The sequence below is a fragment of the Brienomyrus brachyistius genome, chromosome 10 (genome assembly GCF_023856365.1).
Source record: "Brienomyrus brachyistius isolate T26 chromosome 10, BBRACH_0.4, whole genome shotgun sequence".
Classification (NCBI taxonomy): domain Eukaryota; kingdom Metazoa; phylum Chordata; class Actinopteri; order Osteoglossiformes; family Mormyridae; genus Brienomyrus; species Brienomyrus brachyistius.
The window spans coordinates 26,443,694-26,466,651 of NC_064542.1; the positions used below are offsets into that span (position 1 = coordinate 26,443,694).

Below are 22,958 nucleotides of genomic sequence, written 5' to 3' on the forward strand. Positions count from 1 at the left end.
TTTTATCGCTGTCGTTAATTTGACCTTCCAGAAATGGCGTCTCGTTCGCTCTCGGTCCCCATGTAACATTACCTACGTCATGACGCAGCGCCGCTCTGTTCTCAGTTGGTACATGAAAACAATAAACAACTAGAGAACAGGAGGAAAGCGATTGAGCTCGTCCTTTGGTTTCGACAAAAATATAATCAGAAAGAGGATTCGAAAATAACTGAAAACGACGAAAAGCACGCGCACATCGAAACCGGAGGCGCAGTCTTCCTTGACACGAAGCATTTTTGAATTTAGGTGTCAAGCGAAGTCAGAAGTCGACGCTTTCTACCCCTTCCTTAGCCCCTTTAGCCCCTTCCCTTTGCTCTTTCCTCAATAGCACATTGCTGTTTGTTATGCAGTTACCGGAGAATCGCTTTCTCACTCGTCTTCCTCCACCACCTCTTCACTCCCTTACCCCAGTCTCTCTGGCCCCATGTCCCGCTGGCTCTTCCCTTGGTCCGGCTCAATCAAAAAGCGGGCCTGTCGGTACCTTTTACAGCACTACCTCGGTCACTTCCTCCAGGAGCGACTGAGTTTGGAGCAGCTCAGTTTGGACTTGTACAACGGCAGCGGGGTCATCCGAGATATTAACCTTGATGTCTGGGTAAGCGACCCATCATTTTCACAATAGATAAACATTTTTGACACGACAGTCTAAAAATATACAACACCAGCATCTTTCGTGTTGAAGTGACTGACTAGCAGGTAAATGTCGCTACAGTATAGAATTAGCTGAGTGCCGCTGGTATGAAGAAAAACATGCGTGAGCTGTACATTTACGCGTCGAAATCGAATACTAATTATGTCTGACAACTCTGCTCACGACAGCCAACTTCCAAGCCATTTTAAATAACTAACCATGATTTACGTGGGTGAAAACATGCAGACCCTTTGCCCTCCGTCCCGGTGATGCCAGTGCTCTTCATCCCCTTTGGCAGTCGGTGAACGAGCTTTTGCAGTCTGTGGGGGCTCCCCTGGAGATAGTAGAAGGCTTCTTGAGCAGCATTGCTGTAACCATACCGTGGGCGGCTCTCGTTACTGACCACTGCACCTTGGTTGTCACTGGTCTACAGCTGACATGCCGGCCCAAGTACAGGACCAGTGAGTAATGATGTTATACTTCATGGTCTAGAAGTAATAAATTACCATGTCACTAGTGATCAACGTTAAAAACTAGTTAACAGTAATAAAATTCCTCTATGTAGACAAGGAACAATGTGATTCCAACTTGCATTCTAGTAATACTAATTAGATATCATTGACTGTTACTGCAGAAGACACCTTTGTCCAAAGCTTGTATACCCAGTAAGTCTTAAAGTTTACTTGTTGGCACATTTTGGTTTTTTTGAAGCAATTTAAGGTAAAAATCTTTCTTTAGCAGGCTATGGAAGTATCCCTTTCGAGACTTAATCTTCATTTTGTTTTGGTACATTTTATTTTGCTTAAAGTGAATTTTTAAGTGGCCCTTGACTCTGAGTACGGTTATGTTTAGGTGGTGTCTGGGACTCTCAGGGCTGGTCCTCCTGCATGACTTCCAGCATGCAGCTGGCACAAGAGTGCCTGAAGGACCCCCCTGAGGCGTCCGAGGAACCGCCTGCACCTCTGGAAGGGCTTGAGATGTTTGCTCAGACTATTGAGACTGGTGAGATTAACGTTCTTCCGTTTTTCTGCATTGTGTTGTTCGACTTCACTGTTATCAGAAAATGGATGTGATTTCTCTAGATGCAGCACCTGTGTCGAGGGTGCAAGAGCAGAATACACAATTGATTAAACCCCCCCTTGTCTTATGCAGTGCTTCGTCGGATTAAAGTCACTTTCGTGGACACCATTGTCCGTATTGAACACCAGCCTCTGGACCTAAATACTGGCGTTGCCTTGGAGGTGCATATTAAACGGTTAGTTTCTGTGTGCATTTTTGCGTGCATATAAATACTTGTATGTAAAAAGAGTTGTGTATATTTATATATTTAATTACTCTGCATTGCAATGCGTCTTTGCTGGGGTCTACATAATGAACACGTGAAAGACCTTTGACTTATGCTTTTGTGTTGTTTTTGTTGGACAAATCAGCACGGAACCTTATGGTGACGTAGTGTTTGTGTAACTGCGGTGCTTGGCATTTATTTGGTATTTATTATAGCCATGTTAATGAAAGGTATAGATGCCTCTTAAAATTGCGTTATTCATGAACACTTAATATTCAACACCCTTTTCCCCAGCAACGGCATTATTGAGCCTACCTGAATGCGATCGGTAGAATACACCAGGGGTGACTCCCACCACTCAGTTACAACAAAATATACCCCTCCAACCCCCCGGGGGGGGGGGGGGGGGGGCGCTTGGCAGCAAATTCCCGGGCTGCTTTTTGTTGCCAGTTCGCCCCTGTATCACGATTACTTTCTGAGAGGCAGTTCTCAGGGCACGGCCTGGCTGCATTGCTGTACGTGATTTGCACTCTATTGCGAAACAGCCGATGAGTTATTGCAGCATCTGAAAATGGTAAAAATCTCTCATATAATCAAGGAAGTACTCTCATTTAGTCCTGTTTTTACAGTTGAGCTTCTTGTTTTGTATTCCTTTCTACCAGATGGATTATGGATTATAATTTGTGATTTAGGAACGTGTGCTGTGACAAAAGGGAGGTATTGGAGGGATTTCAGTAATGCAAGGTTAACTTGTACTGCCCCTTGTGGTTTGGTGATGTATTGCAGGCTTGATTACTGTGATGAGGCAGTGCGTGACTCTAGTCAAACTGTACCTGTGGACATCCACCAGCCCCCTGCCATCCTGCACAAGATCCTCCAGCTCAGTGCCATCCAGCTATACTATGAGACCTTTGGTGTGCCTCAGGTACGAACCTTGTCCTACCTCATGTGTATTATGTGTGTCCCTACCAGTGTGCCCTTGCCAGTGTGCATTTAAACAGACCATGAACCCTTCCTGCAACCATCCCATATTTTCAGCATCTCATGTTATTTTTATGTGATGTTGACAGCTTCAGTAATGCTTGATTTATATCGTTGGCCTGTATAACGTTTTGTTGTCAGACAGTTTCCAAAATGAAATTGGCAAGATTTTTCTATTTTTACATTGTATTTTACATATAATATCAGAAACATTTTTTGATGGTGCTAGGAAGTCGCTCTAAAATATTTACTAAATGTTTGTTCTTTCTTGTGGATGGTTTATTGATGATTAATGATCTTGCTGTCCCTGTCTGTGCGCAGTGCGCAGTAGTGCAGCAGTTAACACTGTGTTACGCCTCCAGAGACCAGGGATTGAGTTTCCGCCCTGACTCCCTGTGTGGGTTTTGCATGTTCTCCCTGCGTCACTGTGCGGTTTCCTCTGATGTTTTGTGTTTTTGTTCTGACAGTTTAACCCTTGTTGAGTTCATTGTCTGAAATCGATGTTGAACATGGGCCCTGTGGTTATACCTGGAAGCATTTCTAAACCGCTGCCTTCTCCCACTGTCCAGGATGGACTTGAACCCGACAGTGACGGTGAGGGACGCCCCCCAGCGGAGCAGCGGGAGACCCCTGCGACCCCGCAGCTCCCCCTGCTGATCGGGAGCTGCTCTGGCTTCATGGAGACCACTGTGAAGATCAAACAGAATGAGGCATTGCCTGGACCCAAGGTGCAGAGATCGTTTTCTGTGCCTGCCTTTGGTCCCCTGTTCCCAGACACTCGGCAACAATTTGTCCGGCTCCCTTTTTCTTACATGTTTGCCGTTTCGTAACTTATGTGTTTCTTCGCCATGAATGTTTGATTGAATTTTTCATGACGTGTTCAGTTTCACTGTCTTGATCTGCCCCTCGTAACCATTCCTCCTTCCCGTCTAAGTCTCCTGTTTTCTCTCTTACTCTCATTCTCTGTTGCTCCCACCCTCAGCTGGAGTTGGATGGAAAGGTTGGCTGTCTTCATTTGCTGCTTTCCCCAGACCAGATCATGCACTTGATGGACCTCATGTCAGCACTCTGCATTGATATGGGTACAGTACCCCCCACTGTTGAATAACCCTCTTTACTGCATGATGTAACGGTATACACTGACACACCCTGTATCACCAGGACCCTGGTACGCACACCTCATTACTGCTCTGTATCACATGTACCCTGGTACCCACACCTCATTACTGCTCTGTATCACATGTACCCTGGTACCCACACCTCATTACTGCTCTGTATCACATGTACCCTGGTACCCACACCTCATTACTGCTTTATACCACCTGTACACTGAGACACACATTATTACTTCTCTCTATCACCTGTACCCTGTTACGCAAACCTCATTACTGCTCTGTATCACCTATACCCTGGGACACACCTTATTAGTGCTCTGTATCACCTGTACCCTGTCACACACATCTGAATGCTGCTCTGTTTCACCTGTACCCTGGTACACAAACCTCATTACTGCTCTGTTTCACCTGTACCCTGTTAGAGAGCAGTAATGAGGTTTGCATATCACCTATACCCTGGAACACACCTTACTACTGCTCTGTATCACTTGTACCCTGGGACACACACCTGAATACTGCTCTGTTTCACCTGTACCCTGGTACACATGCCTCGTTACCTTATTAACCCTTTCCGTGCTTCTTCCCACCTCACCTCCTTCCTCCTGTCGGGACATTCCCACAGAACCCCATTGTGGCGAGGGTGCCCATAGCCGTCCTCTGGGGTCGGAGGACCTGCGGCTGATTGAGGAGGACTTGAGCAAGCAACTGAGTGCTGATGCCGGGGAACGAGAGCGAGGAAGGGAGGAGGAGGCAGATGAGGAAGCTGAGGGGGAGCTGCTGATCAGCAGTGTGGAGAATGCCGGTGAGTGGCTAGGGGAAGCACAGCAGGAATCTCGCGGCGATGCCGGGGAAGACGCCGAAGAGCACGTGAGCCCATATCGTGTGAGGAAGCCCTGCCGGTTCTCTATTTCAGAAATGTTCTATTCTATGGGGGCGGGCATGAGCAGCAGTGTGATGTCTGGACGATCGGGCAGCGAACTGTCCGACAGTGACATGGAGTCCTCACTGCACAGCCTGAACCTGCCACAGCCACTGTCCCCCGGGGTGAGGAGCACGGACCTGCGAGCATCTACACTCACATACCGTACCAGTCAAAAATTTGGGCATGCCAAGCTGCCTACAAAGGAGAATGATAGTGTCACATCACATGGCCTGGCCACCTGACGTAAACCCAGTAGAAGTGATTTTGGAGGGGTTTGGCCAGAGAGTGAAGGAAAAGCGGCCAATAAGTACTCAGCATATATTTGAGACCTCTTCTAGAACAGCTGGAAAAGCATCTCAGGAGGCCACGTCATGAAATTGGCATAGAAGTGAAAGTAGGATCAGCCAGTCCCTGGAGTAGTTGGGGTTAAGGGCCTTGCTCAAGGGCCCAATGGTGGGATCAGTCTGCAGACCCAGGGATTTCAACCAGCAACCTTCTGAGTTCCGACCCACAGAGCTGCTAGTTATTTATTTTATGCTAGTTAAGTTATTTATTAATTTTTTTTGCTTAATACTTTTTTTGGTCAGTGCATAATTCCATATGTGTTATTTTATAGTTTTGATGCCTTTATAATTATTCTAAAATTTAGAGAATAGTACAAATAAACTTCTATATGAGTGGGTGTATCTAAACTTTTGACTGGGGCTGTAGGTGCGCAGGCATGCATGACAGATATCATCACAGGGTTCACCAGGGGTTGTTCCCCAGGGCCAAATTCTGTCAACCCCATAAAGCCAAAGGGCGCTGCCCCCGATAATATTTAAACTCCAAACTTTTGGCCACCCCTGTTCTCCTCTCTCAGCTGATGATGAACTGCCCCAGACGTTACCCTGTGCCGGGAGCACTGTCCAGCCTGCCACACAGCACCAGGACCCCAGGTACCCTAACCACTCTCACTGATACTCACACAGGGCCAAAGCGCGCACGCACACACACATGAGTGTCTGTCTTGCTTACTTTGCTCACTCTGAAACCTGTACGCTTTGTTTCCCAGGTCGATCCTCGCAGCGCCCCCCCCCCGAGCCCCTCAAGCCCGACGCCTTGCTCCGCCTCTCTTTGGGCGGAGTCACCCTCACGCTGCTAGAGCGCGAGCCTCCCGAGCCTGGGTCTGGGGGGACGCTGCCCCCGCTGGCCGAGGTGTCTCGGGTCTTCTTCAATGAACTAGCCTACTTCAAGGATGCCATGTTCAGTGGTCGGGACTTCAGCCACCTGAGGCAGAACTTCGTCAAAGCCTGCCCTCATTCCCACCTCAGGTGTGTTACCTGTCATGTCAGCTTCTCAAGGAGGCCTGCTGAACAGTGGTCCAGAGAATCATGATACTGATCATAGGTAAAATAGGAATAGTGCAATGAATGGTGATGACCTGGGATATCCCATGATGTCCTACTCTCATTGAGCATCTCCTGGAGTTTGTCTCTCAGCCCGGTACGCCCTGCCAGTGTGCTGTGTAGCTGAGTGTGCGTTGACACCCTCCCTTTCCCATCCCCTCTTGGGCAGGATTACGGGAGCGGTAGTGCAGGTGTCGTGTGAGATGCGAAGTTCGGGCCGGTGCGCCCGGGAGGTGACATCCGACCTCTCGTTCAGCCGGCTGGAGCTGCTCGAGTGCCTGTGGGAGGCGGGAACACCCGAGTATACAGAGGTGAACCGCGGCGGCAAACAGCTGTGGGACTGGGGTCTAAGTTGACTGCACACTACTATTGTACAGTGATGAATATAAGTATTAGACTGGACCCAGCACACAGACTACATGTGACTTCATCGGAGTGCAGCAAAATGTTTTGCTGAAGGGTCTCTTTTCCCTGAGATGTGCTTTTACTCTTGTCATCATACTGTCTCTGTCTTTTCTCTGTGTGTCTTCCAGCTTCTGCAGTTTCACAGAGCTGGTTCATTCCCCATGGGAGCTATGGCCCGGCCCTGCGCTGTCCTCCACTACACTCTGACAGAGAAGCAGCACCGCAAGGTTTGTCGGGTTATGCGTGGGAGCGTGCGTATCTGCAGTGTGTGCAGAAGCATGTCCGTGTGTAGTGAGCGTGTGCATGACCCGTGTCGTGTCGTCCTGCTGCAGACCGGGTTGAAGCAGAAGCAGCTTCGCAGAGACAGCACAGTGCGGGTGGACCTGGCTGAACTGACGGCCGAGTTGGACCTGGATGTGCTGAACAGGCTGGAGACACTGAGTCGGGCTCTCAGCTACACCCCCTCGCAGCCGCAGATGCCCCCGCAGGTGCCGCTGCCCACTGTGTCCCCAGTACCGCCGTGTCTCCTAAACCAAAATCAATTCTCCGTTGAACTGGCCTCCTGGTCTCCCTGCATTTCTCCTCCAGATGCAGACCTGCGAGCTCCACTCTTCCCTGACCGTGCTCTCCCCGCACGCGGTTCTGAAGGTCCGCTTCCCCATTCCAGACCTTCGGCCCGTGGGTGAGCATCGGCCGCCCGGCCAGCGGGCGGTCCGGGCCGAGACCCTGAGTCTGGAGCTTTCCCACCTGGAGCTCCGCACTCACCTGGGGCCGGAGTCCATGGGCGGAGCTCGCATGAGCCACTTGCTGGAGGTCGGCTTCAGCGACCTGCACGGTGAGCTGTGAGCTGTCAGGGAGACTGTGGGCCCAGTTATTAGGGAATGGCTGTTATTCCTCTTTCACCTCTGTTCTTCTCCCTCTTCCTTTTCTTACCCCACCTCTCTCAGGCGTGTATGAAGGCTGGGAGGGCGGCACCTTCCCCTGCATTCGAGTGCAGAAGAACCCAGACTCCCAAACCCCAGACAGCGTACCCAGGTGAGTGTGTGAGTGCCGATTGGCCAGAGGCAGTCCCAGCAGTCCCAGCAGTCCCAGCAGTCCCAGTGCCGTAAGCCCACACGACTTGCTGCGTCTACAGCTCCGAGTCTCAGCAGACAGGGCGACATAACAGCTTCGTGATGTCATTGTTGGTGCTGTGTTTCTGCTCCTTTTCGTGGTGTCACACCTGGCAGTCGCATCCTACCAAGCATTTAATGGCATGTGTATCCCCCCCCCACCCCCGTAGAATCTCGGTGAGGATCAGCTGCGGGGCGGCTGAGGGCTCTGGCCGGCGGTGGCCTGATGGCAGCAGGGTGAGCGGCCTGGCCATGGATGGGGACCTGGCCTCTGTCTCCATGGAGAGCCCCTGTGAACTGAGGGAGAGAGAGAGCTCCCCCTTCTCCTCCAACCGCACCATGTTCGAGACCGAAGAGGTACTGCTGGGGCCCTCAAACACGGGGCCCTTCTGGCTCTGCTCTCCCATATCGGCATTCTATGCGCAGTAGAAATATGCTGCAAGTTAGAGTAACGAATAGCAGGATTGGACTGTTCAACCCCATTCAGACCATTTAACTCCATTCTTTTGCCTGATCGCCTCATTTCCGCCCCTCTCTGCTCTTCTCGCCTCTCAGATGGTGATCCCCGCGGACCCTGTGGAGATGCAGGACTTCCAGGCTCAGTGTGTGTCCCAGAGCCAGTGCGTGGTGGACATCACACTACCACTGGCCACAGTGCTGCTTCCCAGCAAAGAGGCCTATCAGAGCATATACAACCGGTATCTACCACACCGGCCATGCCACAGTCTCCCTGAAGGGGGCGCACTGTCCAACTCTGCCTTTTCAGTTTCATTAGACACATTTTATGTGAATATATTTGTATTTATTTTTAATTTCCCCTTTTTACATGATCAGTTATCTCTCTCTCTGTCACACACATATACGTATGTATGGATGTATGTTTATCAAATGTGTGTGTGTGTGTGTTTGTTGTTATTAGGTTTCCTCACAATATGACAAAAACCTGTAACCTTTTACTTTGTGGGGACATTTTTCAGGTCCCTGCAAGGGGAAGCTCGGTTTTATACTTTAAGCCTGTCCGGTTGTAGATGAGTAAGATTGAAGGTGCATATGAACCAAACAGCAGTGGACCCTATGGACTGCGGATGTCCAGCCCAGAGTGTGTGTCACAAGATCCATCCGTCCATCCATTTTCCAAACCGCTTATCCTACTGGGTCGCGGGGGGTCCGGAGCCTATCCCGGAAGCAATGGTTATGAGGCAGGGAACAACCCAGGATGGGGGGCCAATCCATCGCAGGGCACACTCACACACCATTCACTGTGAAACCGGAGTACCCGGAGGAAACCCCACGACGACATGGGGAGAACATGCAAACTCCACACACATGTAACCCAGGTGGAGACTCGAACCCGGGTCCCAGAGGTGTGATGCAACAGTGCTAACCACTGCACCACCATGCCGCCCGTGTCACAAGATGTTGCAATTGTTTCAAACTGTTTATGGCTGATCCCGTATTACGCAATAGTCTTGGCTGCACAATTACGCTCTTTTTATTACGGTGTTCTGCAGTCCTTGTGTGATTCTTTGATGGTTCTTTTGTGCTACATCTGTCCTGCTCGTTCTCCCCATCACTGTTCCAGGATCAACAATGACCTCTTAATGTGGGAACCTGAACCCTCGACATCCTTCGGTTCCTCAGGGTCGCAGAACCCGCCTTGCCAGGTTCCTCGTTCCCAGGAGGATGAGTTCCGCCTCTGCAAGTCGGCTTTCCGGCTGGGTGGGTCCCCGTTTGCTGCCATGTGCAGTGAGGCCCTGCACATCTTGCTAAGCTGCCGTTTGCTGTGCTGTTGGCGGTGATGGATTGCTGTACCGTGTCTTCATGGTTTGATACGAATAGCTTCTGTATTCTCAATCTCAGACTCGGACTCAGAGGAGGAGGAACACCAGTTCCTCACGGCCAAGGAATCTGTAAAGCACAAGGGGGCGAAGCAGTGCTCTAGCCCCTCCCAGAATCTCCTCTCCCTCACCATTCACATTGGTCAGGGGCGTCTGCAGGTCATGACAGACAGCAAGGTGAGCAGTGGCCATAGCGATGTCTGTTCTCTTGTGTGAGGCCTTATTTTGGGGATGAAACCCTACTGTCCAAATTCCAGACAGGACATTGCTTTTCCACATTTGCTTGCGTAGCTGATAAGATTTTTGTGCTGTCAAACTCCATTTTTTGTTGAGGGTGTGAATATGCTTGTATGTTTATCTGCACCTCACTGTCATATATTGCTCGCCTGAAGGGGGAGACAGGGCGCCCTGTGGAGCACAGCCATGGAGAGCTTATATTGGATGTGAAAGGGGGGAAGATATTTAGTGTAACACAACATCAGGGCAACCCCTACCTCAACTTTCTGTGTCTTGAGAGCAAGAGAGTGGAGCTGTACCATAAAGGTGAGAAAAGCAGCAATGAGTTAAACCTCCTCGTTTAAAAAATGTGTGTAAAAAAGAGTTTAAAGGTGTGTGTATATTCGAATGTAACCTAACCTCTGCAGGAACTAAATCTGTGCATGAACACCTTTCTGCAGCTGTGGTCCCAGACTCCCCGATTCCTGTGCGATTGGACGTTCCCAGCTTTTCACCCCCGGAGTATCTGGACGCCACCGTTTATCCCTCAGAAGTGGGGGTCAGCTGCACTGGGGGCAGAGAGGTTGGGGCTCAGATGCTGTCGACGGCCATCAGGATCACGTTGGACCTCCAAAGGAATGTGAAGGTTGGTCTGGCATCTCCATTTGTGCGGGACTGCGTGATTATCGGGCCGATCGGGCCTTGTCAAGATCGTGGTTCTTTAAAAAATAACAAAACAGAAGAGTAACCTTTGAATGTGCACGTTTCTGCCTTTCGGGGCGATGGTGGCGCAGCAGGTAGTGCTATCGTTTGGCAAACGGAGGGTTGCAGGTTCCAGCCCCGGTTCCTCCTGACCCCCTTGAAGTGTCCTTGAGCAAGACACTGAACCCCAAGTTGCTCCCGGTGAGCAGGTTGGCGCCTTGCATGGCAGCCTCCGCTACCGGTGTGTGAATGTGGGGTGTGGATGGGTGAATGTGAGGTATGCAATGTAAAGCGCTTTGAGTACTCGTAGGAGTAGAAAAGCGCTATATAAATGCAATCCATTTACCATTAACCATTTGTAGGAGTTCCTGGTTGCTCTTCGTCTCCAGGGAGCCACTCTGCGGCATCACATGGCATTAACCAATCACAGCTGGCATGAACAGGTGACCATTCTCCTCTTCAAACTCTTCCCAAATGAAGGTTTCTGGATATACTGCCATCTTTGACACAGCTAAACAGTTGACTTCGGAACCACCTACTGTCGATATTGGCTGGTGACAGTGAGACAGCAAATCTAGATCAGCGGTTTTGACACCACGTACCATGTCAGATATACCACTAGAGGGAGCCTGCATACCATTGAGTTTGAGAACCACTGGGTTGTTTACTGATCCATGGGAATGTGATTGGCAGCTGGTGGATTTCCTGGATGTGATTGACGACCCCATCCTGGGCTACACACCACCTGCTGTAATCACGGTCCTACATACTCACCTGGCCGCCTGTGCCGTCGATTACAGGTAGCGTAGGACGCTCTCACCGTAGCCTCATTTTTTCGAGAACGGCGTTCGGAAAAGGAGCACGATCTTTATCCTCCCTGTCCCCCTACAGGCCACTGTACCTTCCTTTGCGTGTGCTGTTCACCGCAGAATCCTTCTCTCTCTCCAGCAACATAATCGTGGACACCGCGACCTTTCACCTCAGGTAACAGCCGGAGCGGCAGCTTCAGCAAAGCTCACTTTTGAACGTTTCGATTCGTACTTCTGTACACCAACTAAAAGGCAGGCTGAGGTCGGTATAGGGCTGTGCAGTTTGATGATAATAGATCGTGAACAGTTAAGATGTCTCCATGATCTGCCTTTACAGAGAGATCATTAGCATCGCTCTACAGTCAGGGTTGCCAAGTTTGGTCAGCTGGCTTGGGTGAGATGTTCAATTCAAGACAAGTCTGCACACATATGCACATGAATTTACGTGTGTGTAACAGTTTTATTACCTTGTAAGTAGTCTGTAGGGTTTGCAAACTACCCCGACGCTTTTGATGTAGCTAGTTTTAGGTTTATAATAGAATAATATAGATTTGCTGTAAGATTTCCTACGTGAGCTTCGGAATCTGAAAGCATGAGTGTTACACCAGATGCATCAGAGTTGGCAACCCTGTATCGGTTGCATTTCTATGGCTCAAACACACACCTAGAGTTGTTTTGTTTCTTAAATCCATTTTGACACACCAACAGAACCTCCCTGAGCACCTGGTGCGAGCTGTCCTAGCAGTGCACTTCCCAACCGCACTTAATGGTTCCCATTCCTTTTGAAGGTCATTTGACATCATCCCCCAGTTCACGAGAAACTGTTGTATACGTTGACGATCGTCTCTGCCATCAGAAAGTCAGTTCCACCCTTTACCTGGCTGGTCTTTAGTCATTCCCAGTGTGTTCTGTGTCACCTAGTTTTTGCCTGCTGCTGTCCTAGGTCATGTAGACTTTTGCCAGCAGAACCAGGATTAAACCAGGACTTAAAAATGCAGATTTAAAAAAATAAATACATACATATGTAGTGGTCTCTTCATTTTTTCTACAGCTGTGTATTGTGAGTAGTGTGCAATGATGAAGGGAGGGGTATGAAAGGGTGGGTGACTCAATCCAGCTGCGTTTCATTTGTCAGGTTCATCCTGGACGACTCTGCGTTGTACCTGTCGGATAAATGCGAGAGTGAGGCTGTGGATCTGAGAAGAGGTAGGAGCTCTATGCTCAAAATGCCACCATGGAATGGAGGCGTAGGTGTCTGACTACGTGTTCATATCATATCATGCTCACGGGGACGTATCACATATCTATACTTGCTTCAGTCTCTTTGTAACCAGTGTGTGTGTTGGTGTGTGTAAACATTTGGTGTAATACATTTACAGTTGTTTAGCAGATGCTTTTGTCCATAGCGACATAAATGAGAGGCAGATGGTGCATTACAAGCATACAGCTGTCAGCAGCCAGCTAGGCATAAGCGTGACTCTGTTGAGTTTCCGGTGAAGCTTCTCTCTCTTTTGACCTGCTAGACTATGTTTGCGTGGTGGACATCGATTTGCTGGAGCTGGCCATCACCACCTGGAAGGGCAGCGAGTCCGGGAAGCTGGTGGGTCACATGGAGATCCGGCAGGGCTCATCAGAACCCCATCGAATGTGATGTTCGGTGTCGCTCCGCTGTCAGCATGACTTGGGATCGTATAACGTGACGTGGGAAAATTGCTTAGTGACGTTTGTGGAGATGCAGGATGTCCATCACTAGAGTGGATTTACAGTCTTTCTATGACCCCTCCCACAGAACCAGCCCCTCTTCGAGCTGCGCTGCTCTAACAACGTAGTCCACCTGCACACCTGCGCCGACTCCTGTGCCGCCCTGCTCAACCTGCTGCAATACCTGGTGTCTCGTGGTGACCTGCACCCCCCTCCACGGCACACTTCCCCCACTGAGATCGCGGGACAAAAACTGCCGGTAAGGGGCCTTATTGCAATGCGCAGATTCCTGCTCCTTCCTCGGTTATGGAATGTCAGAAGATTAGCAGATCCCTGCTCCTTCCTCGGTTATGGAATGTCAGATGATGCGCAGATCCCTGCTCCTTACTCAGTTATGGAATGTCAGAAGATGCGCAGATCCCTGCTCCTTACTCAGTTATGGAATGTCAGAAGATGCGCAGATCCCTGCTCCTTACTCAGTTATGGAATGTCAGAAGATGAGCAGATCCCTGCTTCTTCCTCGGTTATGAAATGTCAGATGATGCGTAGATCCCTGCTCCTTACTCAGTTATGGAATGTCAGAAGATGCGCAGATCCCTGCTCCTTACTCCGTTATGGAATGTCAGAAGATGAGCAGATCCCTGCTTCTTCCTCGGTTATGAAATGTCAGATGATGCGCAGATCCCTGCTCCTTACTCAGTTATGGAATGTCAGAAGATTAGCAGATCCCTGCTCCTTCCTCGGTTATGAAATGTCAGATGATGTGCAGATCCCTGCTCCTTACTCAGTTATTGAATGACGGATGGTGTCTCCCGAGAGAGATGAGTATTCTGAGCCATTTATTGTGGCCTAACCTCCCCCAGCTCTCAGAAAGCCCTGCCAGCCTACCACCCTGCCCTCCTGCCGAGACTGCTGAGATCAACCAGTATGATCTGACCGATGCTTTGATTGATACCGAAAAGAGTCAACGAGACGAGATGGATACCGGTAAGGAAGTACACCTGTAGAACTCGGGCTTTAAGAAAGAATTAGTTTAGTTCAGGCAGTCCCCAGGTGACGAACGAGATCCCTAATTCTCTCTTTAATTCAAATTTGTAGGAAGTTAGAACAGTAATAATGCAGTGCATAATACTAATGCAGTGCATAATACTAATCACAATAATAATGCAGTGCATAATATTAATCACAATAATAATGCAGTGCATAATACTAATCACAATAATAATGCAGTGCATAATAATAGTAATAATACAATAATACTAAAAGTAACTACATTTGATACTGTACTTTGAGCTGATGAATTGCTGAAGCGGCACAGTGTTTTCATGAGTGTCACAAAGTAGCTTGTGTGTGTTTGTTATTACCTTATTACAAACTATTGTATGCAACTCATATTTTTAATATAATAGGCTTTATATAGCAGTCCGTTCATAAGTATGAGTTGTCCGTGAATTGGACATTCTTAACCTGGGGACTGCCAGTATTGCTCTGTAAATGTAAATGCATAGTTTGAATCTCCTGATTTGAATCTGTTGATCTTGGTGTTGTTTGGGGGGGGTTTGCTAGCTTCTCCAGCATATGTACAGCGCAACTCGCCTGTCTCCGTCTACCTGTTTCCTGGAGAGGACACCAAGCTCCATTCACTCCCAGAAGGGGAGGATCTAGACTCAGATGGACTGGGGAGTGCAGCCAATGAGCTGCAGTGTGACATGGGGTCAGAGGCGGAGTCAGAGAGCTCCACAGATAACGACGACTTCTGTATCCTGGAGGCTCCTGGGATGGGCATTCCGGTGAGTTTGCTTTGTTTATTACTTTACTTTTCTTTCCTGGTTAAGCACCTTGCCAGTATCCAGTGTGAAGTTTTGTTCCTTACACTGCACCCCATGCTGCAGCCCAGAGACGGGGAGCCAGTGGTCACCTTGCTATGCCCCGGTCCCATCTTGGTGAAAGACGGGTACTTTTCTCGGCCCCGGGGCAGCTCCGACCTGCTGCGTGCTCCCTCCCGCTTTCCTGTGCCCCAGAGTCGCGTGGTGCTCAGGGAGGTGTCTGTGGTGTGGCACCTGTACGGGGGCAAGGACTTCGGGGGCCGGCCCCTCTCTGCCCATGCACAGCACAGCCACAGGTACAGGTACAGGTACAGGTACAGGTACAGGTACACACCACGCAGACAGAGATGTGCATCACAACGGTGTACATTACAGCATGCAGAAATTTAATTTTTATTTTGTAATTTCGTAGAAGTAGCATTCATGAAAATGTCAGATGGTTTATCGAGTTACGAACAGAGTTATACCTGTTTTGTCATGTATGTTGTGTGTGTTTCTTCTCATCACTACATTCCTCTCATCCTCCTCCAGGGGGCGCTCTGCCCCTCCTGGGGCTCGTGGCTCCCCGTCCCGATCAGCGGCCCCTCCGAGGCCCCAGAACTCTTGGCGCTGGGCGGGGGGAAGTGGAAGACAGCACAGCCTCCTGATGGAGATTCAGTTGACTAAGGTATGTGAGACAATTTTGATCTCAGTGGGCAACTTACTGAGATCTTCCAATCAGAATGCTAGCACCCGATCATGTGACCGACTTAGAGCTTCAGCGTCCATCTTTGCAGTGTCCATCTCCCTGGCAACTGATTTGCTCTTCTCTCATTGGTTGCTGCCAGCTGTTCATTCTCATGAACAGTTGTCCTGTATGTCACCTGGTTGTCCGTTGCTGGAAACATTGGCCAGACAACATTGCATAAAAAGTTGCCCCGAGTACCTTAAGTAAGCTGACATGATTTCATTGGAGGTAGGTTAGACAAGCCAGGGGAGGTCTTAGGATAAACAGACCTGACTTAAATGCAAATCTGAGTGTGATTATATGGAGGACCGGATGCACGGAAAAGCTCTGCAGGATGTCCAGCCGCATTGAAAGCAGCATGAAGCAGCAGAGCTGCTTCTTCTTGCTGCGTCCTCCCAGGTCAGCTTTCAGCACGAGTCCTATCCCGTGTCCGGACCCCTCCCTGCCTCCAGCCAGGAGGCGGAGGGCACCTCGCTGGGAGACACCGGCGTGGGAGAGCAGCCCCTCTCTCGCCAGGTGTTCATTGTCCAAGAGCTGGAGGTGCGGGATCGGCTGGCCTCCTCCCAGATCAACAAGTTCCTGTACCTGTACACCAGCGAGAGCATGCCCCGCAGGGCGCACTCCAACATGGTGAGGCCACGGGTACCGGGGACCTGCCCCCCCAGCCCCATGTCTGCTGTCTGTCTCTCTCTGTCTTCAGTTTTTCATGCGTCATTTTCTGCCGCTTTTCCAAACCTTAGCCAAGCGGAACTGCCAACAGAGGGTTTTCTACTGAAAATGATAGAAGCCGTACCCGTGCAGATATGGCACTGATTACAAACGGGGCTGATGTTAGCGATATGTTAGCCTTTGATGGTAACATAACATGATGATTCTCACAGATGTGCTTGCAGAAATTGGCACATAGTACATCATGATGTATGCGATGTGGAACGTGAACAAGGGTTTCTTTGGTTTTACGTCACTGTCACCCTGTCTCCAAACCCTGCAACGTGTTTACCAAGCCGATCCCTCTGCAGTGGAAAACAGAAGAGCTGGAACCTCTCTGTAACTAGTGTCTGTTCATGGTACGGGGCGGGTATGACCTGGTTCCTGTATGCCAATGGAAAAACACCTTAAGGTTCCTTTCAAAGCACCAGTCATAGGCGATTTTACCCAGGGTAGAATGAAAATGCAGTTTGAACAAATTAATTTCAATTTCAAAGTTATACTCCAAAATGTGGCTTGTGTTAGTCATATTAATGTGAAAAAATGTATTGTTAGTGTATATAATGTTTTTTACAAATGTATTGATCTGGATGAGTGAATGGTTCTGTCTGTATAATGGTTAATGATCTATGATTATGGCAGTGACAGTGATAAAGAGTACTACTCCGTAATGGGGTATGTGTCTGCTCCCGTCCGCCCTGTGACTGATCTCTCTGTCTCCCAGCTGACCATCAAAGCCCTGCAGGTCTGCCCAGAGTCAGGTCTTGGTGGCCCAGAGTGCTGCCTGAGGGTCAGTCTCCTGCCTCTGCGCCTCAACATCGACCAGGTGCGTCTCCACTGCTCAGCAGCTACTATATAGTACTGCCTGATTCTCAGATTTACATAATTAAATTGTATGTAATGATACTCTCATTTTTTAATGATTTGTACCAGCCTGGCTGGGCTAATGCTATGCTAATCAGTGGTATATTTACAATATTCATTTATTTATTATTCATTTAATTAATATTATTAATATTCATTTTAACTAATACGTAATGAGAGTCAAAACCCTCCAGAAGATGCCGATAATGTTTGCCTGGGTGCTCTGTGTTCCAGGATGCGCTCTTCTTCCTGAAGGACTTTTTCAGCAGTCTGGCTGCGGGTGTGAACCCCTACCTGCCTGTGGAAGCGGCGGCTGAGGGTGAGCCGGGGCCTGACGTGGGGACCCCCCATCTTATGGTGTTCACACAGCGGCTTATGTCATACTAAGATTTCACGGAGCTGTAAAATGGAAGGGGGGAGGGGTATTGGTTGGGTAATTGTGATTTCATGGGTTTACGTGATTGCATTTTTTCAGATGTGTGAACTTCAGGAGTCATAAAAAAAATTTAAATCTATGGTTCGATTTTGTAAATAAACCAACAGCTCTGCAAACGCCCCAGTGTTCGGGAGCCGGAAACCCCAAGTGTAACGTAGGCAGCATGTAGGCATGGCAGTGCTGTGTCGCTTCAATTCCCCTTTATAAATTGTCACCTCCGAAACCTCCAGCGAAGGCAGATGAATCGCCAAAACCGTCGGGGGAGCCAGAGCCCAGCGCCAGCCTCGGCCAGGACCTCAGTGGGTCCATGGAGACAACCTACAGCGAGCAGAGCTCATCCTCTGCCGGATCCTCCTCTTCCTCGGATCAACCGATTTACTTCAGGTGAGGCAGGCAGATGTACATATAGGAAGGTGTTGATATAGCAAGGTTGTAAAGTGAAGTGTTTCTAGGCAGTGATTCCCAGCCCGGTCCTCAGGGACCCCCAGACAGTCCACATTTTTGCTCCCTCCCAGCTCCCTTCCAGACAGTCCACATTTTTGCTCTCTCCCAATTGCCAGTAGGGAGCCAAAGTATGGACTGTTTGTGTTTGGCAGCAAAAACGTGGACAGTGTGAGGATCCCTGAGGACCGGGTTGGGAATCACTAACACTGTAAGGGAAGGTAACGCAGCACAGTGCAACAAAGGAGGTGGCCACTTAAATGTCGCAATAAATAATGGAATAAGAATCAGAAAGACCAAAATTAAACTACAGATATTTGTCATATTTCATGAGAATTCTAAGATTTTCTAAACATGGTAGCATTATTTTTATAAATCAGTTCTGCTCAATTTGAAGCTGCTCGCAGCGTCACGTACGTCAGTGTGCTGTGGACCTTTGTCTGTTTGGTGAGCTCCACTTCACTCTGCCTCTACAGGGAGTTCCGCTTCACCTCCGAGGTTCCCATCTGGCTGGATTACCATGGCAAGCATGTGGTCATCGAGCAGGTAGGGTTAGGGTTAGGGTTTGGGTTAGAGAGGGTAGCTCTGCAGCTCCACCTTTACTATAAGTTTCACTCGATCCAAGCTGACCCATGATGCTCTTTGCTAGGAAAGTTTATCCTTGGTCTGGAAACTGGAGAACTTCAGGGATTCAGAAACAGGCTGATGCACTTACTGGGACATAAATGTTTGTGTTTTTAAGAGAGAAATTATCCAGACTGCTGGGTTGGCAGTTAAATGACTAATTATAAACAAATAACCTCTGTTCTTTATATGCCGCTAAATGTGTTTGTACCTTAAGCTGTAGTTGACGTATGTCTTCAGAATGTTTAGGTCAAAGATTTGGTGAAATTAGTTCGGTGTTTTTGTGAATTGGACCCTTCTCATGACCCTTGACCTTTGACCTTTGCCTTCTCCAGTCTGATGAGACCTGTGCTGGTGTTCCTCACCCCCAGTCCTGCTTACTGAGTTCCAGTGGCCCATGTGTGAGTCTGACTTGCTGGTTTTTCTCAGGGTACCTTTGCAGGCATCCTGATTGGACTGGCGCAGCTCAACTGCTCCGAGCTCAAGCTCAAGAGACTGTGCTGTCGACATGGGTAACAGTTCACTGCTTTTACTTATTTTCTTTTTCCTCAAACCTGACGAACCGTACCTGCTTCTTACATGCTTTGTGTACGGAATGATCAATATTTAAAGCGGGTATAAATTTTTTGCATAAATGTAAGGAAATTTATTGCATGTCTTACTGACGAATCAGGATGGTGAAAAATTAGGATGTATCGATTTGCGTGTTTTTACGTTTCCCAGACTGTTGGGCGTGGACAAGGTCATCCAGTATGCTGTCAACGAATGGCTGACTGACATCCGAAAGAACCAGCTGCCGGGGATTCTGGGAGGAGTGGGTCCCATGCACTCTGTGGTTCAGCTCTGTGAGTAAGAAGGATAATTCTGTGTGTGTCCATGTAAGTTTGTGGTGCAAAAAAGCTATTTATTTTAGTTCAGTTGAGCTTTACATTTGATAACTTAAATATTTAAGATCTCAGAGCCATTGATGTGGTTGAGGAGGACCTCCGCTTCCGTTTTCCATCTCCTGATGTTTGTTGAGAATGATTAAAGGCTGTCATCGCGAACCCTCCTCTAGTTCACGGCGTGAGAGACCTGTTCTGGATGCCCATCGAGCAGTATAGGAAAGATGGGCGCATTATCCGGGGGATCCAGCGGGGGGCAGCGTCTTTCGGCACGTCCACTGCCTCTGCTGCCCTGGAACTCAGCAACCGAGTAGTCCAGGCCATACAGGTATCTGCCTGGCGTACGCACACGCTCACGCACACGCACACGCTCACTGCTGACTGATACAGGAGGTGCTACTCAGTACCACGAATACGCATGCCATCCTGCATGAGCTGATACAGCACTTTTCAAGATTTTTACACTGCGTGCCATCACTGTGAGCCTCTCCTCAGGGACACCTGAGTCATTCCTGTATTTCCTAGATTTCACCACCAGCTGCAAATCCAGGGGTGACTTTAGGAGAGGCTTTACACAGTGCTGTACCGCCGTGAACCACTAGGTGGAGCTTGCATGGCTTGAGAAACACTGGGTTAGCTGATTGACCACAGACACAATTGATCGCTGCTAGGTCCATTTATAGCTGGAACATACTGATAACAGGGCATTCATAGGTTCCGGTCACTGTGTCTGTCAGAGCAAAGACCAGCAGCGGAACACGGACTGGGTCACTGCTGTTCTGTGTTCTCTCATATATATTCATTAAATGAAGTGAATGTTTCATTACTGACAGATACCCAGGATGTATCTCAGCGAATCCGTGAAATGACAGCTACCTGATAAAGGAATGAGGAACCATCATTTCACCAAATAATCTTAGATTTGTAAATATGAATTTTTAAGAGCTGAACAGGGTAAATAACTCGGCAGAACTGCATTGTGAGCAGTGGGATATATTACCTTTTGAGGATTAGAATGTCTCAATTTCTGATGTTTCAGAAGCTTTCACCATCGTCTCCAAACCCTTTCCTCTTTGCCCAGGCGACAGCGGAGACCGTATACGATATCCTGTCCCCGACGCCCCCGTTAACACGCTGCATTTCAGAGGGGCGTCCCGGCTCCCGCCCGCGTCGAACCCATCAGCCCGCCGACCTGAGAGAGGGCGTGGCCAAGGCCTACGACACCGTGAGGGAGGTGAGACCTCACGGACAGCGTTGGTACAAGGCGCTCGTTCTGGAAAACTCTTCTGGTGGATACCACCAAATTTTGAGGGACTGGGTAATGTTTTCCATTAAACTACGAGTGAAGCGCGCTTCCCCTTCTGGGGCGTAAGGCCACCAAGAGCCGTCCGGATGTCTCTGTCCTGAGCTTTTTTCCCCACAGCTGGTTCCTGGAATTACCATCTTCTTCATGTCAGCCTCAGGGTCTCAGGGCCTCATAAGCCAGTAGTGACTTCAGGAGAGATTTTGAAATGATTAAGCTGACACACTTTTAAAGACATAACGTTGTAGTTCTGAGTTACTAACATGAAGAGCAGTTTAAAAACTTCCTTTGACTGCTGAAGACTTTTACACAGAACTGAACCTCCATTTAACAGTAGTGGTACCTTGCATAGCTTGAGAACCACGGGAGAGCTAGTTGACCACAGACACAATCGGACAGTTATAACTGGATTCTGCTTGGTGAGAACTTAGTGAGACAACTGTATCACTTCTGACATGCTTGTGTTCTTCCTGCTAATTTTGTCTTGTGTGTCAGGGAGTGATTGACACCGCTCAGACCCTCTGCAATGTGGCATCCCGTGGGCACGAGCAAAAAGGCTTGCCAGGGGCGGTGGGAGGTGTGCTGCGACAGATCCCCCCCACCGTGGTTCTTCCCCTCATTGTGGCTTCTGAGGCTACCTCCAATCTGCTCGGGGGCATGCGGAACCAAATCAAGCCGGACGCGCGGAAGGAGGACTTCTTAAAATGGCGCACCGAAGACAGCCAGGAATGAAATGCGGAGACTGGGCAGGGGGAGCAGGGCAGTGTTGAAGTAGTGAGCTTTTTCATGCAGAAAAAGTCCGCAGAAACACTATAGCAACTGCTTTCGGAGAGCCGTGTTTGATGTGGCTTCAAAGAATGGGCATATTGTGAGAATTGAACAGCTGATATTTCACAACTGACATGTTCTGAGGCAGTCATTGCCCACCCCCGCACACCTGGTAGCAAACAACCAGTACCTTTAAACAAGTATGTGGCTTCATATATAGCCACATGAAGACTGTATAAGGAAGCTGTTTCAGTGTTGCTTGTGATCTTCATAGTAATCCATTACAGAATAATGAAAATGTAAACTGTTTTCCAGAGTTGGTTCTATGCTAAGTAAATAATTAGTATCGAAAGTAACATTGGCCCATGCAAACATTTGGTTGAAGATGGCAAAGGAACTACAATAACGTGGCCTTGCTCTCCGGTGTCGCTGGCTGTAGAAAAGGTGTCCATTTTTAACCTTTACCCTAGTATGCACCTGTGTATGTGGTTAAATCCTGTACTGTACAAACCCTGCCTGAAATCTGTTGCCATCTGTGCCATACGCTCGGTCTAAATAGGGAACAACCTCAGTACAGTTCTCGTCCTCTTCTTTCCTCCGGTTCCCTCTGTCCTAAACGTTTCATGACTTTTTTTTAGTTTGTGATCACTGTGCTCCCACTGTGCTCTCTCTGTGCAACCCCTTTTTCCCAAATCAGGCCATTTCGAGTGCCCTGCCATTCATATCCCTTTACATATGCTAGGCTTGTCTTTGCTATACTAATTAGTTTGCCTTCATGCATTTGTTTTCTTTTGTAATTATGATTAACAAGTGTTACTATTATGATTTTCGCCTTCTGAATGTGTGTGTCTGTGTGTGTTAGGGAGGGTGGTGTAGGGTGTCTTGTTTTGACTTACATTTTACATTCTAAGGCTTTTGTTTAAGGAGTATTACATGTAAGGGGAAGTGTGTTTGCGTGGGTAACGGATGCATGTGGTGGGAGCGTGTCATGTAGCTTCGGCTGGCTGGTTGGCTGCTTTTCTTGCACCACAGCCTGTGATTCCCGTTATCGTATGCTGTAAGAATGAACTGTATTATACTTAGACAATGTGTAAACAAATTAATACAAAATAAAAGAAAAATATGTAAAAGCTGTTATGATTCCACTCTGTGCCACACTACATACCAGGGGGGAGTTATTCATCCTATACACAAAAAAACGTTCATTGGCTGAAAATAATAATAAATCTGAAC

At 48.6% G+C, this 22,958-nt stretch overlaps 1 protein-coding gene across 4 annotated transcripts; it reads left to right on the forward strand.

The window, feature by feature from the left end:
- The first annotated feature begins 86 nt into the window (after positions 1–86).
- Positions 87–22,855, forward strand: atg2a (autophagy related 2A). Of its 4 annotated transcripts, none has more exons than XM_049027453.1 (42): positions 87–634; positions 969–1,131; positions 1,523–1,672; positions 1,823–1,925; positions 2,742–2,880; positions 3,506–3,664; positions 3,919–4,018; positions 4,674–4,853; positions 4,965–5,095; positions 5,836–5,911; positions 6,028–6,286; positions 6,531–6,672; positions 6,895–6,993; positions 7,099–7,254; positions 7,355–7,601; positions 7,714–7,801; positions 8,049–8,235; positions 8,434–8,576; positions 9,461–9,597; positions 9,739–9,893; positions 10,109–10,259; positions 10,394–10,578; positions 10,997–11,077; positions 11,328–11,434; positions 11,526–11,618; positions 12,579–12,649; positions 12,967–13,043; positions 13,233–13,403; positions 14,008–14,131; positions 14,711–14,934; positions 15,037–15,284; positions 15,502–15,637; positions 16,097–16,327; positions 17,130–17,231; positions 17,504–17,588; positions 17,936–18,089; positions 18,623–18,692; positions 19,200–19,282; positions 19,494–19,615; positions 19,828–19,982; positions 20,736–20,888; positions 21,453–22,855. In XM_049027453.1, the coding sequence occupies exons 1-42, from the start codon at positions 464–466 to the stop codon at positions 21,687–21,689; spliced, it is 6,045 nt and encodes a 2,014-aa protein (XP_048883410.1). In that variant the 5' UTR covers positions 87–463; the 3' UTR covers positions 21,690–22,855. The 4 variants fall into 4 exon arrangements, with proteins under 4 accessions (XP_048883410.1, XP_048883411.1, XP_048883412.1 ...); XM_049027454.1 differs by having other exon boundaries at positions 15,037–15,278; XM_049027455.1 differs by having other exon boundaries at positions 15,037–15,272.
- Positions 22,856–22,958: the final 103 nt, after the last annotated feature.

Excerpts from the sequence above, each read along its gene's own strand:
- atg2a (XM_049027453.1), top strand. The coding sequence starts at position 464 with ATGTCCCGCTGGCTCTTCCCTTGGTCCGGCTCAATCAAAAAGCGGGCC. Across the intron at positions 6,287-6,530 it reads TGCCCTCATTCCCACCTCAG|GATTACGGGAGCGGTAGTGC; the intron begins GTGTGTTACCTG and ends CCTCTTGGGCAG. Across the intron at positions 12,650-12,966 it reads GGCTGTGGATCTGAGAAGAG|ACTATGTTTGCGTGGTGGAC; the intron begins GTAGGAGCTCTA and ends TTGACCTGCTAG.